This window comes from Dipodomys spectabilis, unplaced genomic scaffold (genome assembly GCF_019054845.1).
Source record: "Dipodomys spectabilis isolate Male_0828 unplaced genomic scaffold, ASM1905484v1 ptg000081l, whole genome shotgun sequence".
NCBI classification, from domain to species: Eukaryota; Metazoa; Chordata; class Mammalia; order Rodentia; family Heteromyidae; genus Dipodomys; species Dipodomys spectabilis.
This window is the reverse complement of record NW_024870758.1, coordinates 9,651,916-9,665,229: the sequence shown is the minus strand read 5'-3', so window position 1 is coordinate 9,665,229 and position 13,314 is coordinate 9,651,916. Positions and strand designations below refer to the sequence as shown.

Genomic DNA, 13,314 nt, shown 5'->3' with positions numbered 1-13,314 from the left:
ACAGAGAAAAATAGAAATGCACTTTTGAACAAGAGAAATTAACTGGCATTTGCTCTCACAAGTCTTGCTTGCAGGAGAGGTTTCTAGCAAACTTTAAACTTAAAAGCATCTCAGTCAATAGGCTGGTATGTGCTACATGCCTGAACAATAAGATTTAAATGACTACATTTTAATTAATAATGCTAACAGCCAAAATAAATACATACCAATCTGTCAATTGCATTTTTGATAGCATGGAACCAATCCAATATAATGAAGTCAATATCTGACTGTAGAAGGAATTCATTTCCTGATGCTGTTGTGATCTGAAAACAAAAGAAAACAAAAATTGACAGGTAAGCAAACCATGTGAGATAGAAATTAAAAAGAAATCTTTTTTTCAAAAACACAGTTTGAAATACACTAAAATATTTTCTTGTACTCTAGCAATTGTCTTTCTGGGAACTGAGAGACTAGAATCATATAAATTGTTTTTTAATGTCAAAATAAATACCTTATTGTTTTAATAATAAAATGATTAACTCAAAGTAAAGCTAACTCCAGGAGGAAAAAAGACAGCAAGTTATAGAGTCATGAGACAGTACTTAAGTTGGAAGCTGCAGAAAAATGTATCAAGTGTTCAGAATTTATTCTTTTGCCTTATACTTTGGCCTTTTTTCTGTTTGTCATTTTAAAATCTAATAGTATCTCTATATTTTATTTCCTTTTATGGAGGCTCTAAAATAGATTATTTACCAAAGAAACTAGTGCAGACTTTTCCTAAAGGTCATTCAGATGAATAACATTTGGCTGGTTCTACTTTCCTATCATAAAGATCTATAGGAAAGTAATAAAGGATCCATTTACCCACAAAGGAAAAGTATTAGAATAAAAGTTCATTTGCATATTTGAACTTCTCTTAGATAGTATTTATCAAATGAACATCCAGTTTTTAAACTCACAGTGCTGTTAAGTATTTGGCAAGGCTTCACATGTAACTATACATTTCTCATTGCAGTAATTTTTTTTCTCTTTAGAATTGTGAGAAGAGCAAGGCTCTTGATTTCACACATAAAGGGCTCCTTAGAGGAGAATTTGATTACAGTGGGTGTGGGCATACATTTGTATGCAGCCATCAATCTGAAGGAGGAAGATTTTTCCCTTTATATTAGTGACTTTTGTTTGCAATAGAAGGTGATTATTTCCCAACTATTGTCAAGCAAAGCTCCAGAGGTTTAGGGGACAAGGAATTTCAAAATACTCAACCAGAGGCCAGGCCCTCTCTCAGCTTACTTGCTCTAAATAGAAGGTGAATGCTGAAAGTGGAACTGGTTCAGAAAACCACAAATCATATTTCAGGCTGTCTTTATAAATAAAGTGACAATTATTACCCCAAATGGATCACTCTGATGATTCTTATGGAAACACCTAGTGATCTTTGGGTTTATAAGAAATCTTTAATGACACATGTGCACATATATGCATTTTTCAAGAGAATTTGGTAGAAATGCAACAGCCTTCACTACTGAAAATCAGCCATTCTTGAATTAAACTGTTTCCAATATTGTTTGGTCCCTTCTACAGCAAGGAGAATTTTCCAAAGTAAATGTAATTATAAGAAGTGAAAATTAATCCTAGCTACTCAGGAGGTTCAGATCTGAGGATCACGGTTCAAAGCCAGCCTGAGCAGGAAAGTCCGTGAGACTATTATGTCCAATAAACCACTCAAAAATCTGTAAGTGGTACTGTGGCTCAGGTGGTAGAGTGCCAGCTTTGAGCTGAAGAGCTGAGGGACACTGCCCAGGTCCAGAGTTCAAGCCCCATGACCGAAAAAAAAAAAAAGTGAAAACTTAGAAAATAATAGGATTTAATTGACTTCACTAGAACTTGAACTTCTGGGGGTAACGGGGGAAGTCATTTTTCCTATTCCTTTTTTTTTCTAAAAATAAATACATGTAAGATGTGGAATGGCTCAAAATAGTTCTGTTTCTTGTATCCAGTAAGAGACAGCTAAGCTGATGTTTGCCTAATTATCTGAACACCACTGTCATGTTCTTTACTTCAACAAATCCCAAATATTTACTTCCTAAAGTGTTGCCTCAGAAAGAGAAATCTAAAAATACAAGGTCATCTCTAATGAACACAGGGAACTAGTAATGTCCTTGACCTCTAACTTCAGCCCATATTTAAATATTTTGATTAAGAACATGTTATATAATGCCACAATTTGTTATTATACATGAAAAGAAGTGAATTAGCCCAAGTACAAAGCATAACCTAATATGATATTTCTCTGCCAGTATAAATAAACCATTATTAAAATTATAAAAAGGAACAACATTTTAAAAGTACAAGGAACAAACATAATTAGATTTACTGTAATCTGAGGCTAGGAAACAGCCAACATAGTTCAGATTTTGGCTGGGTAAATTCAAACAGTGATAAAATAAAAGTACTTTAGTACTGGATTTGGATTTTTGGTGCATCCTATGCAATGTAAAGGGAATCTTTTAATGCCAGCACAATCAAAATGAAAACGTATTTTAGAAGTTTTGATGTCCAAATATTTTACTGCATTAAACATACATTGTCAGTGATTTACAAATTCATTTTGGGAAGCTAGGACAGGGGGCTACATGAGTGCGATTCATTTGTATTGTACTATCAGACATCCAGCTCACATCCTTTCCTCTGTCTTCCCACTAATCTTTTGAGTTCCTAGGCAGCCTGGAGAAGTCTGCTACTGCTCTCTACAGTTTAAATGCATCCACTTCTTAATTACAGCCAGTAATTGACTTTGTTCTGCTCCATTCAAGTCATTCACAGCAAAGTAGTATCAACATCTTTGACTGTTAAAGTCAGGTTTCTCCATTCACTTTTTAAAATATTGCCTCTTTAGGATTTCTGATAAGTGATTTGTTGAATCATATTTGCACTTTGAACAATCGAATTTTCAACACTCTCAGGGGGGAAAAGACATCAGTAAAACATGTTAGCTTTGACTGAAACTATGGATTGATCAACACATGATGCCAATCTAAACTGATGAACAACCAGTAAAAGGCACAAAGGATTTGATAGGAAGCCATGTTAATGTATTCTTTTTATATCATGTTTTGTCTGTGTGTCTGATGCTAGGGTAAGGTGATAATGGAAGAACTTACCAAAAATGTGACAAGTTATATGAGCTTCTGGCCTTCATTTGCTTAGAAGCATACTTTAGACAAATGTCTAACAAAGTCTCTCATTCCATTAGGTTATATTTGAAGAGATATATCAGGCATTAAGTTAGTGCTGTTAATAATAATAAATAAGCCTGGTGCTGAGGGCTCACACCTGAAATCCTAGCTACTCAAAAGGCTGAGATCTGAGAATGGTAGTTCAAAGCCAGCCTGGGCAGAAAAGTCCGTGAGACACTTATCTCCAATAAACCACCAGGAAACAGGAAGTGTCACTGTGGCCCAAGTGGTAGAGCCTAGCCTTGAGCTGAAGAGCTGAGGGACAGTGCCCAGACCCAGAGTTGAAGCCCTACAACTGACAGAGAGAGAGCGAGAGAGATTTAAGGATTTTAGGATTTTCCTTCTTTTCAAGATCTTGATTAAATTGAATATAGTTACGCTAATTGAAAGCATCATAAAATACTTTTTTTTTCTGGTACTTGGGATTGAACTCAAATCCAGGGAATTATCCTTAACTTCTTCCTCAAGGCGGTACTCTACAATTGAGCCACAACTCCACTGTTGGCTTTTTGGTGATTAACTGGAGACAAGAGTCTCAAAAACTTTCCTGCCCAGGCTATCTCCAAACCATGATCTTCAGATCTCAACCTGGTAGGTAGTAATACTGACTTGAGCCATGAGTGCCCAACTCAAAAGACTTTTAAAGAGTAAGGCTTCTATGTTTAAATATTATCTTTGTCAATATTTTTAACTGTCATTTTTGTGAAGTATGTCAGTAAGATTTTATGGTGATAGATTTTAATTTGAATAAGAAATTAATATGTAAAGTGGGATTTATGCTCTTAAATTTTCTATTGTTTTATTTATTAGAATATAGCAAATCCTTCAAGCCTTTTTTCTCATTGTAGAAATGATAAGGACTTATGGAGACTGGGGAAGAATCAAGTTAAAACTATTTATCGTTAAACAGAGTTTGTAAACATTGAATATATTTTAATTTAGTTATTGCTAGTCATTTATAAATAATGATCAAAAGCATATAATAAGACTCCTGGACAAATGTATGCTATAGATGGATGCCTCATCATCAAACTATGGTTAATTTTTAAATTTCAATTTATTTTTATTTTTCTATTTTTTTGCCAGTTGACTTCAAATACATATGAGAAAATTACCATAAATATAAGAGATAACACGTGACAGTGTGCTTTCCTTTCTTGATGGACCAGCTTCCAGTTGCAGAATAAATCCAATAAATATTTTCATCTTTACAAGACTGAGATAATGTGTTCGTGATTGAACATCTCCTTAATCATCAACAAGGACAGATGAAGCATCCTATAAATGCAGGGCACATGGCTAGAAGCTAGGACTATACAACCCCCACCCTTAAAATCTCACAATCTGTTTGTATAAATAGGACATATGCATAGAAAGATAAATAAGAATAAAAAAACACTTACAGTGAGTCCCAAAGTAAATGGGAAAAGAATGCTCATGTAAAGATTTCAAAGTAGGAAGTAATCACTGGAGTCACATTTACATCATGGAATTATGCATAAACTCTTGGTCATGATATATCATTCTTTAAAGGTTGATTGTATCAGAATTTAGGATATTGTGGGTATGAATACCACCACTTGGTATGCAAAGTGTTATCAGCTTTAATGATCTCAAAGCACATAATAAACATTCTCCAAATGCAGTTTCCCACCACTATCATAAGGTAATTTTGCAAATGAAGAAAATGAGAATGTCATTCTATCAAATTGGCATCATTTTAAATGATAGAATTAAGAGATTACAAAGATCTTCATTTCAAGTTCACTAGTTTTCAGCAAATAGACAACTCTCCAGTCAAAGGCTGGGAGTGTTTGTAGGAAAAGGGGCATAAAAACTTCACTTCAGTTGTGAAATTTGGAATACTGACTTTAGAAAGAGTTGTTCATTTCTTTTATGTTATGCTAAAGACAGCACAATTTTTAAATATCACCCAGCATTCCTATTCTGATGATCCAATTTTATTTCCTTTTCTGTTTTTCTTCTTAACACAGTCACTTTTTTGTTACATACATATCTATGCATATGTGTATAGATAAACCATATGTGTGTGTGTGTGTGTGTGTATCCGAATAAAAGCATTCAAAACATTTCTCAAATCTTGAAAAAGATTTAAACAATCCTACATTTGAGCAAGTCTCTTTAACACTGCTCAAATCCAATCTTTGAGTAAGAATTTAAAGAATTATTCTTCCTTGCAAAAGCTGAAACCATGTATAGAAAGTATGCAATAAAACACATCTAATCTCCAAATGTCCCTAAACTACATTAAATAATGTAGCTTAATTGGTCTTAAAATAAGTAGATAAGAAGAAAGGAATTTAATTAAATTTGTATTTGGAGATATTTTGGGGGGACATCATGATGATATCATTGTATTTATATTAAATTAAGTAGATAGAAAAGTTGTGTCAAAATATACTACATTGATTTGAAATGAATATGAATTATTTTGCAATATTAATTTTGTGATAACTTTATTTAGTATTCACAACATAAAGTATAGATGTATATTTTGGCACATCATAGTAAGATATCAAGCCTTAAAATTCAAGCAATAATGCTTGAATAAAAAGCCAGCTTCACATTTTTCTCATATTACATCACACTCTGCATTTGATATAGCTGATCAAATGAATGTTGTTGTGGTTATACTAACAGTTAAATTACTCGGTCTCAAAGGTGTTTATGACCACCAAAGGAATTACATTATCAGGCTGCATGTCTGTCTCAAATTATAGTCTGCTTGGGTAACTTGTAAGAGTTTTTAGCCTGTAAGAGCAATGTTAACATAAAACTAATGGTAAACTATCGCCTTGATGCAAAAGGTCTTCAATTTATCTTTCCAAAAATGTTACTTGTTAAAACATTTTTGTGGGAAAGTATCTGCCTTGTTTTCCCAAAGTTGCTAGATGTTAAGTAAATATATGCAGATCATTAAAAAAAAAGTTGCTTTGGCAACTTTCTTATTAAAATGCATTTGTAACCCTCATCTGTCATGAAAGTTTTGAAAAGTTTGTTTCCCTTGGATAGCAGTGTTATCCAGGGTTACCGTAGCAAACAATGATAGCAGTCTTCAGAAGTTGTGTGAGGAACTAGCCACTAGGGATCCATTTTTGTTTTAATTGGCACACACAAACACTTTCCTGGCCTGTCAAGAAGATCAAGCTAATATGCATGGAGGGTGTTATATTCTCAGCTTTGGGGAGCAGTAAAGCTCCCTTTATTTAAGTAATTTAAATGATAGACTACAAAAACTTTGCAAGTCAGAAAAATGTTTTATACTTTCTAAGGGAATATTTGTTTTAAGCAACGGAAAATGTTCTACATATCTAAAGATGTTCAACCTTATGTTATAATTACCCTGTTTCTTCTGACTCTGTGAAATGTTCCTAAATCTACATGCTACTAAATAAGCCAGGCCACCACTGGCTCCTGACTTTCCAGGACTCCCTCTGTGTTAACAAATCTGTGCTCATTAGTTTCCAGATGTTTATTGGATATGTTTTTAATGTGCTTGTGTTGATTGATCTGCATGTACCTTTATTGGAACTCTCAGTCATGTCATCATATCAACCTGCCTGTGTAAGCAATTTTTTATTTAATGGAAAGTAAACAAATGTTGAGCTACATACACGACAGATCCCAAGAGCATTCTGAAATATAAGATTTAAGACCAACTTTTCAAGAAACAATGCTTTTTAATTGAAATTGAGCTGTACTTTTGACACTCAGATAATTTGGTCCTTGCATTTTTATATCAGAGATTTGTCCTGAATAATACAATTGGCCCTCCATGTCTGCATTTGTATGCTCCAATTTTCTGTTTACTAACAAAAAGATCTGAACTTCAAATTTGTTTCACACAAGCAAACAAGAACTCATATTCATTCTTTTATCGGTGCTAAAATAAGAGAAACAGTCTTGTCAATATTCATGAAAGAATGCCTACCAAGTAATTAGTAGATAGCTTAGCAGGTTCCACAGTTTTACAGCCAGCTACACTGAAACTTTTGCCTCTGGTGTTCATATGACAAACAACTGAAAAAGTGATTAATAGGAGTAGCTCGTTTATAAATATATCAGAATAGAGTTGTATAATTTTTGTGGTTAGTTTTTAAACTTGGGAAAAATAGTTGTTGCTATCTAAACAGATTATCCTAGAACTTTTATCCACTGGAACTCACCAATAAGCCACTCTTACCAACCAGGAATAAGCTTCTAGCTTGGTCTATATTCACTCTGCTCAATTACTCATCTCAAAGGATATTTGGGCATCTGGCTGCTTCCATCATTTTCCAACTAGAATGGTTTTATTATTATTTAAATAAGGATTAATTGAAAAGTTTTTCTTTTTAAATTAAAAATTGTATCATAAACACAAAATCGCCCAGGATATATATATATATCAAATTGCTGTTTCTCCTTGCATACCTTTCTGGTCTATCCATAAACATTCTGTGTTTATATTTTAATGGAAATGTCTTGTATACACTTAGGAACATTTTTATTCCTATAATTATTTAAAGTCCACTCATCTCCCATGTGGATTTGGTTGCAATATTCTTTGCTTTCTTCACCATCTTGTCCTTGGGTTCCCCTCTAATCCGTACTTCACTAGCAGCCAAAATGATCTCTGTGAGATTTGGACCTGTTCATCCCATCCCTCTGCTCGGTATCATTCTGAGGTTCCCACAGCTGTTTCAGTACAGCGTAACCTCTTTCATTGAGCCTACCAGACCCCGTGTGTTCTGGAACTTATTTATTTTGCAGTTCCCTGGCTCCGTGTTTCCCTTGGCATTTCTAGGAAACAGTCACACAAAACCCTCTTTGTTTCCCAGCTGTCTTATACTAATTTTTAAAATTTTTATTGTAAAGATGCTATACAGAGGGGTTACAGTTACATGAGTAAGGCAATGACTACATTATTTGCCAATCATTGTTACCCCTTCCCTTGTTGTTGTCCCACTATCCCTTCTCTCCCCCATCTCCCATACTCCTCCCCACTCTACCCCTCTGCCCGAAGTTGTATACTAATTTTTATCTCTTCCTTTAGAGCAGGTGATTCCTGCAACCAGATCTTCCTGACTTCCTTTATCATACTATTAAAATCAATTTAGATATTACCTTTTCTGTAAGTGCTTCTCAGAAATAGATGTCCCACTCAGAATTCTCATGAGAATAATAAGCAATCAATAGAAGCTAATAGTAGTAATGTTACTACTAATTTTATTCAGAAGCACTAGCTAATTTTAAGATACCATGATGTAAGCAAAAGAAAGTACTTTTATCACTGGTTTATTATTCACATAAGTTTTCTACTAACAAGTGTTAAGGTTACATTATGAGAATAAAGGATGATGTCGTATAGAACTATAGTTATGCTATTGTAACGTATTTGGCAATGATTTTGAGTATTTATAAAACATTCAAGAATTGTTCTAAGTCTACTTACATTAATGAGAACACCTGTTAGCTTTAGTGCCATACAGACTTATTTGTATCAGTTTCAGGGTTTTGCATACTTTACATCACTTTTTGAAACAATTAGGTGCTTTATAGAGGAATATAGTTGAGGGGGAAACAGCTTGAATGCTTCTGGCTCAAGACAATTCACTCCAAGTTTCAGTGAAAAACAAAAATCTGCTGAATTACAATACAGCCACTTTGAAGCAAATGTAGGTGTATTTTAGATTTTCTTCATTCAGAGAACAGAAGATAGATATAGAAAACTATGTTTTAATATTCAAGTAAAGTTAAAGCCAACTGAAACAGTCTCCTGATGATAGCAACAAATAAGGAATGGCTACATCACTAGACAATTAGTTTAATGTGACTTCAGGTACCTACTACCAAAATTTTGTCTCTTTCCTGGTCTCAGAAAGGTGGAGAACTCCAGTAGGTAAAGTAACAGAGTTAAACACTTATGAACTATATATCCAGGGTAACCATTCTTGAAAGAAGCTACTGAGTCTGTTTTATTCCTTTGTCTAAGAAAATAGTTACTACATCTCAAGGTTCCCCTCCATTGACAATTCTATCTGAGCACTCCACATAGAATGTTAAAGCTTCTGTGAATTAAAGATTTTAAATATTTAAAGATTTTAAATATTTTCGGTTATTAGAGAGAGGACTTGTGCAAATCTGTGGGCTCATAGCCTCTGCTATTATCATTATATTTGAAAGGCACAATATTTGCATCAAAACAACTCAGTTGGTAATATATTCTAAAGATAAATCTGCATTTATGATAGGAATAAAAGTATGATTTATAACTATTTTCTCATATATGAACAGTGAACCCCTTTGCTGAGAAAGTAGATATAGATTAGCCAAAGCACACATACACTTTTCCCACAGGACTAATGTGACTTTTTTCTGGGAAATGAGGAAAGAGGGAAGGCCTATGAAGTGTGTGGAGATCACAAGAAAGAATGCCATATACTTTCTTTTCTGCTATCTAGCTGTGTGGCCTGCATAGAGAAACACGTGTGAGGTAGGGATTTGGGGATTAAATGCTGAATATTTTAGTATAGCTTGCAAACAACATAATTTAGGAAATGACAGTAAACTTTACTTTTGATTTCTAGTAATTTTGAGGCTGTATTTAATTTAGGGCATAATGACCTAGTTTTTGTTTTTGTTTTTACTATTATTAAACACCATCATCATTTATTAAGGATGATAGACTAATAATCTTTTAACTAGGAAGCTCATGAGTGAGGAGATCTTCCTCTCTTTTTATTAATTAATTATAGACTTAAATAAATTAAAAATATTAATTTTTTGTTGAAAATACACAAAAAAGTATGACTATGCGTATAGAAGAAAGTTTGTCTTCTGAAAGTGGCTATCTTTGAAACAAATAGGAAAAAGTATTTAACATTTCTGAAACGGTAGCGTTGTGGTTTATATAATATATAGAGAGATGTAAATAACATAGTACTATAAAAAGGAAATAAAGACGCAGCGACAAAAAGTGAGAGAGTATTTAATGAAAAAACCCCACTGTGAATATATAATAAACAATGACATCTGTCAAATGAGCAATAGGCCACCCAACTGAAAATGGAATACATTCTACACTAAAGGTAGGCCAAAACAATTAATACTCCTTACTTTTCAAGACAAAATAATACTGTGTTGGGAATAGTTTCCTCCCTCCCTCCCTCCCTTCCTTCCTTCCTTCCTTCCTTCCTTCCTTCCTCTCTCCTTCCTTCCCTCCCTCCCTCCCTCCTTCCTTCCTTCCTCTCTCCTTCCCTCCCTCCCTCACTCCTTCCCTCCCTTCCTCTTTTGGTTCCATCCCTGGAGTTGGGACTCAGAACCTGGGTTCTGTTCTTTAGCTTTTGGGCTCAAGGCTAATACTCTGCCCTTAGCAACAGCTCTATTTCTAGAATTTTGGTGGTTAATTTTAGATAAAATTGTCACAGGCTTTTTTATCCAGATGGCTTTGAATCAAGATGTTCAGATCTCAGTTTCCTGAGTAGCTAGGAAAACAGAAGTGTGCCACTGTGGCACTCAGTGGAAGACTACCTTTTAAAAGTGATAGAGTTAAGTCAGAAGTAGATTTATGGCTAAAGTGGTGAGCACAATCCTAGATCAATAAAGCTAAGGGACAGCATCCACTCTCTGAATTCAAATAAGTCTTAATATTAGCATGCACATGTACATGCACACACACACACACACACACACACACACACAAAGTAGTAGACTTTAAAGTTGTTGGTCACATCATTAGTTGGGTGATTATGTCATTTATTGTCCAAATTGTGCTGATTTTAAGATATGACAATATTAATAATTGTATTAGGTCTATTTTGCATATATGGATCACTAATTATCACATACACTCAAAAGTACTTTGACAATCACCCATAAAAGAAATGCAATCAAAACAACCTTGAGATTCTACCTCACCCCAGTTAGAATGGCTATAATCAAGAAATCAAATAACAACAGATGCTGGAGGGGATGTGGACAGAAGGGAACCATACTGCATTGTTGGTGGGAGTGTAAACTTGTTCAACCACTCTGGAAAGCAGAAAGCAGTACAGATATTCCTCAAAAGACTCCACATAGAGCTCCCCAGCAATGCTACTTCTGGGCATTTACCCAAATGATCACAAACAAAGCCATACTAAAGCTACCAGCTCAACTATGTTTATTGCAGCATTATCCTCCATAGTTAAGATATGGAACCAACCCAGATGGCCCTCAGTAGATGAATAGATCAAGAAAATGTGATCTATCTATCTATCTATCTATCTAAAAATGGAATTCTATGCCTCCATCAGAAAGAATGACACCACCTCATTGTTAGACTTGGAAAAAATACTAAGTGAAGTAAGCCAGACCCAAAGAAACAGAGGTCCCATGGTTTCCTTTATTTGTAAAATCTTTTTGTATAATCTAGTATATATATGTATGATTTATATAGTATTATATATATTGTTTCCCTTATTTGTATAATCTAGTATAATCTTACAAGACAAGTAGAAATGGTCAAAAGCTATGCACATATGACCATATAAGATGGTGCTAAGTGAAATGAACCCCAAGATAGAGACACAAGATGTTTTATCTTTGTTGCAGTTATTTTTAATGTACTTATAATGTACTATGTGATTTCTTTTGTTTCTTTAGTATGTTCTTCCCCCATGGTATAACTCCTGTTGTCATTGTATTTGATTCCTGCATCTTGTATATACATTTTTCTAATTTGGAGTGGGGAAGTTAAATAACAAAATACTGAAACAAGGATACACGCTGACTGATTGTAACAATGAAATGTACAAGACAGTATGTTAAAAATGAACTTTACAACCTGAGGATGGGGGAGGAGTTGAGGAGGTGAGGAGGGAAGTGTTGGCTGGGGAAAAATAAAGGAGGGAATAACAAGGCTCAAGAGGAAATGTAACTGTAAACTCTCTTAGAGTGTCTTTACAATAAAAATATAATAAAAATAATGAAAGTTTAAAGAAGTTGGTTACATTGCTCAAATGGTAGAACACCTGCTTAGCAAGCATAAGGCCCTTAGTTCAAACCATGGTACTACCATAAATAAATAAATAGGTAACTTTAAAATGTTGTTGGGAATGTTGTTATAATTATTTGATTGATTGTCTCAATGTCACATAGACTGTTCACACTTGTCTTAATTCAAGCAATTGTCAAGCATCATCTGTTCAACAAAGGCTTTTAAAATCTCTTAAGAGCAACCAAATTATTGTTTTTTAGTAGTTTGTATTTAGCCCCTCATATTGTATCTCACTATTGTATCTGTCTAGATGCTTGCCAAACACTTAACAATTTAAGCTCTCTGAGTGCAAATACTGTATTTCCCTATGTTATTTTGAGTACCTGGAATAACACTGACTTTCAACTTAACAGGCTAGAACAAATGATAACTTGCTTAGTTTAGAATAATACTATAGATCTGGTATCCAAACAAGAAAAGGTCCTGAAACTAACAAGTCAGTTTTATCTGAACTGTTAGACAAGAATACAATGGTTGGTCTTTGAGCAAATTTATCAGTAAGGTCTCATCACCTTATCAGAGAAAGGGAGAGACAGCTCTCTACAGAATACTGTATTGCAACTTTCTTAACTGTCCACATAGGGCTCTCTTCTGCAGATGTGCCAGCACAGCTATAGGAAAAGCAGAAAAGTCGTTTCTAATGGAAGATGCTTCTTCCAGCTCTCCAGGGCTTTCTAAGGCTCTTTCTGTTTCTGGGTATTTTCTTCTCCCCTTTCTGCAAAGCTCAGGTAATTGGTTTTACCATCTTCTCTGCCAAGTTTTTAAGGTGTTTCACATTTGAACTATGACTTTTTTTGTATGTTTTTTTGGTACGTTTTTTATTGCAAAAATACTGTACAGAGGGGTTACAATTACATGAGTAAGGTATTGAGTATATTTTTGTACTCCAAAATGACTTTATACAATCTAAGACTCTGAGTGCTTCAAAAGCATCTCGTTATCAAGTATTTCTTCTTAGCAAATCTCAGTTTTGTAACTAGTTTCTTGGTTTGTGATAACCTACTTTAGTGGTTTCTCTAATGTAATGTACAACATCCTTTTCAGACACAAAGATGC

The 13,314-nt window shown here is 34.2% G+C and overlaps 1 protein-coding gene across 3 annotated transcripts in view; it reads right to left on the bottom strand.

Moving 5' to 3' along the window:
* The window catches only part of Arhgap15 (Rho GTPase activating protein 15), a 655,060-nt gene that overhangs the window by 334,855 nt on the left and 306,891 nt on the right, over positions 1 to 13,314 (bottom strand). For all 3 annotated transcript variants that reach the window (XM_042683470.1, XM_042683473.1, XM_042683471.1), the window contains exon 7: positions 207 to 305. In XM_042683470.1, coding sequence (XP_042539404.1) covers positions 207 to 305 — 99 coding nt within the window. The remainder of the gene's footprint in view (positions 1 to 206; positions 306 to 13,314) is intronic.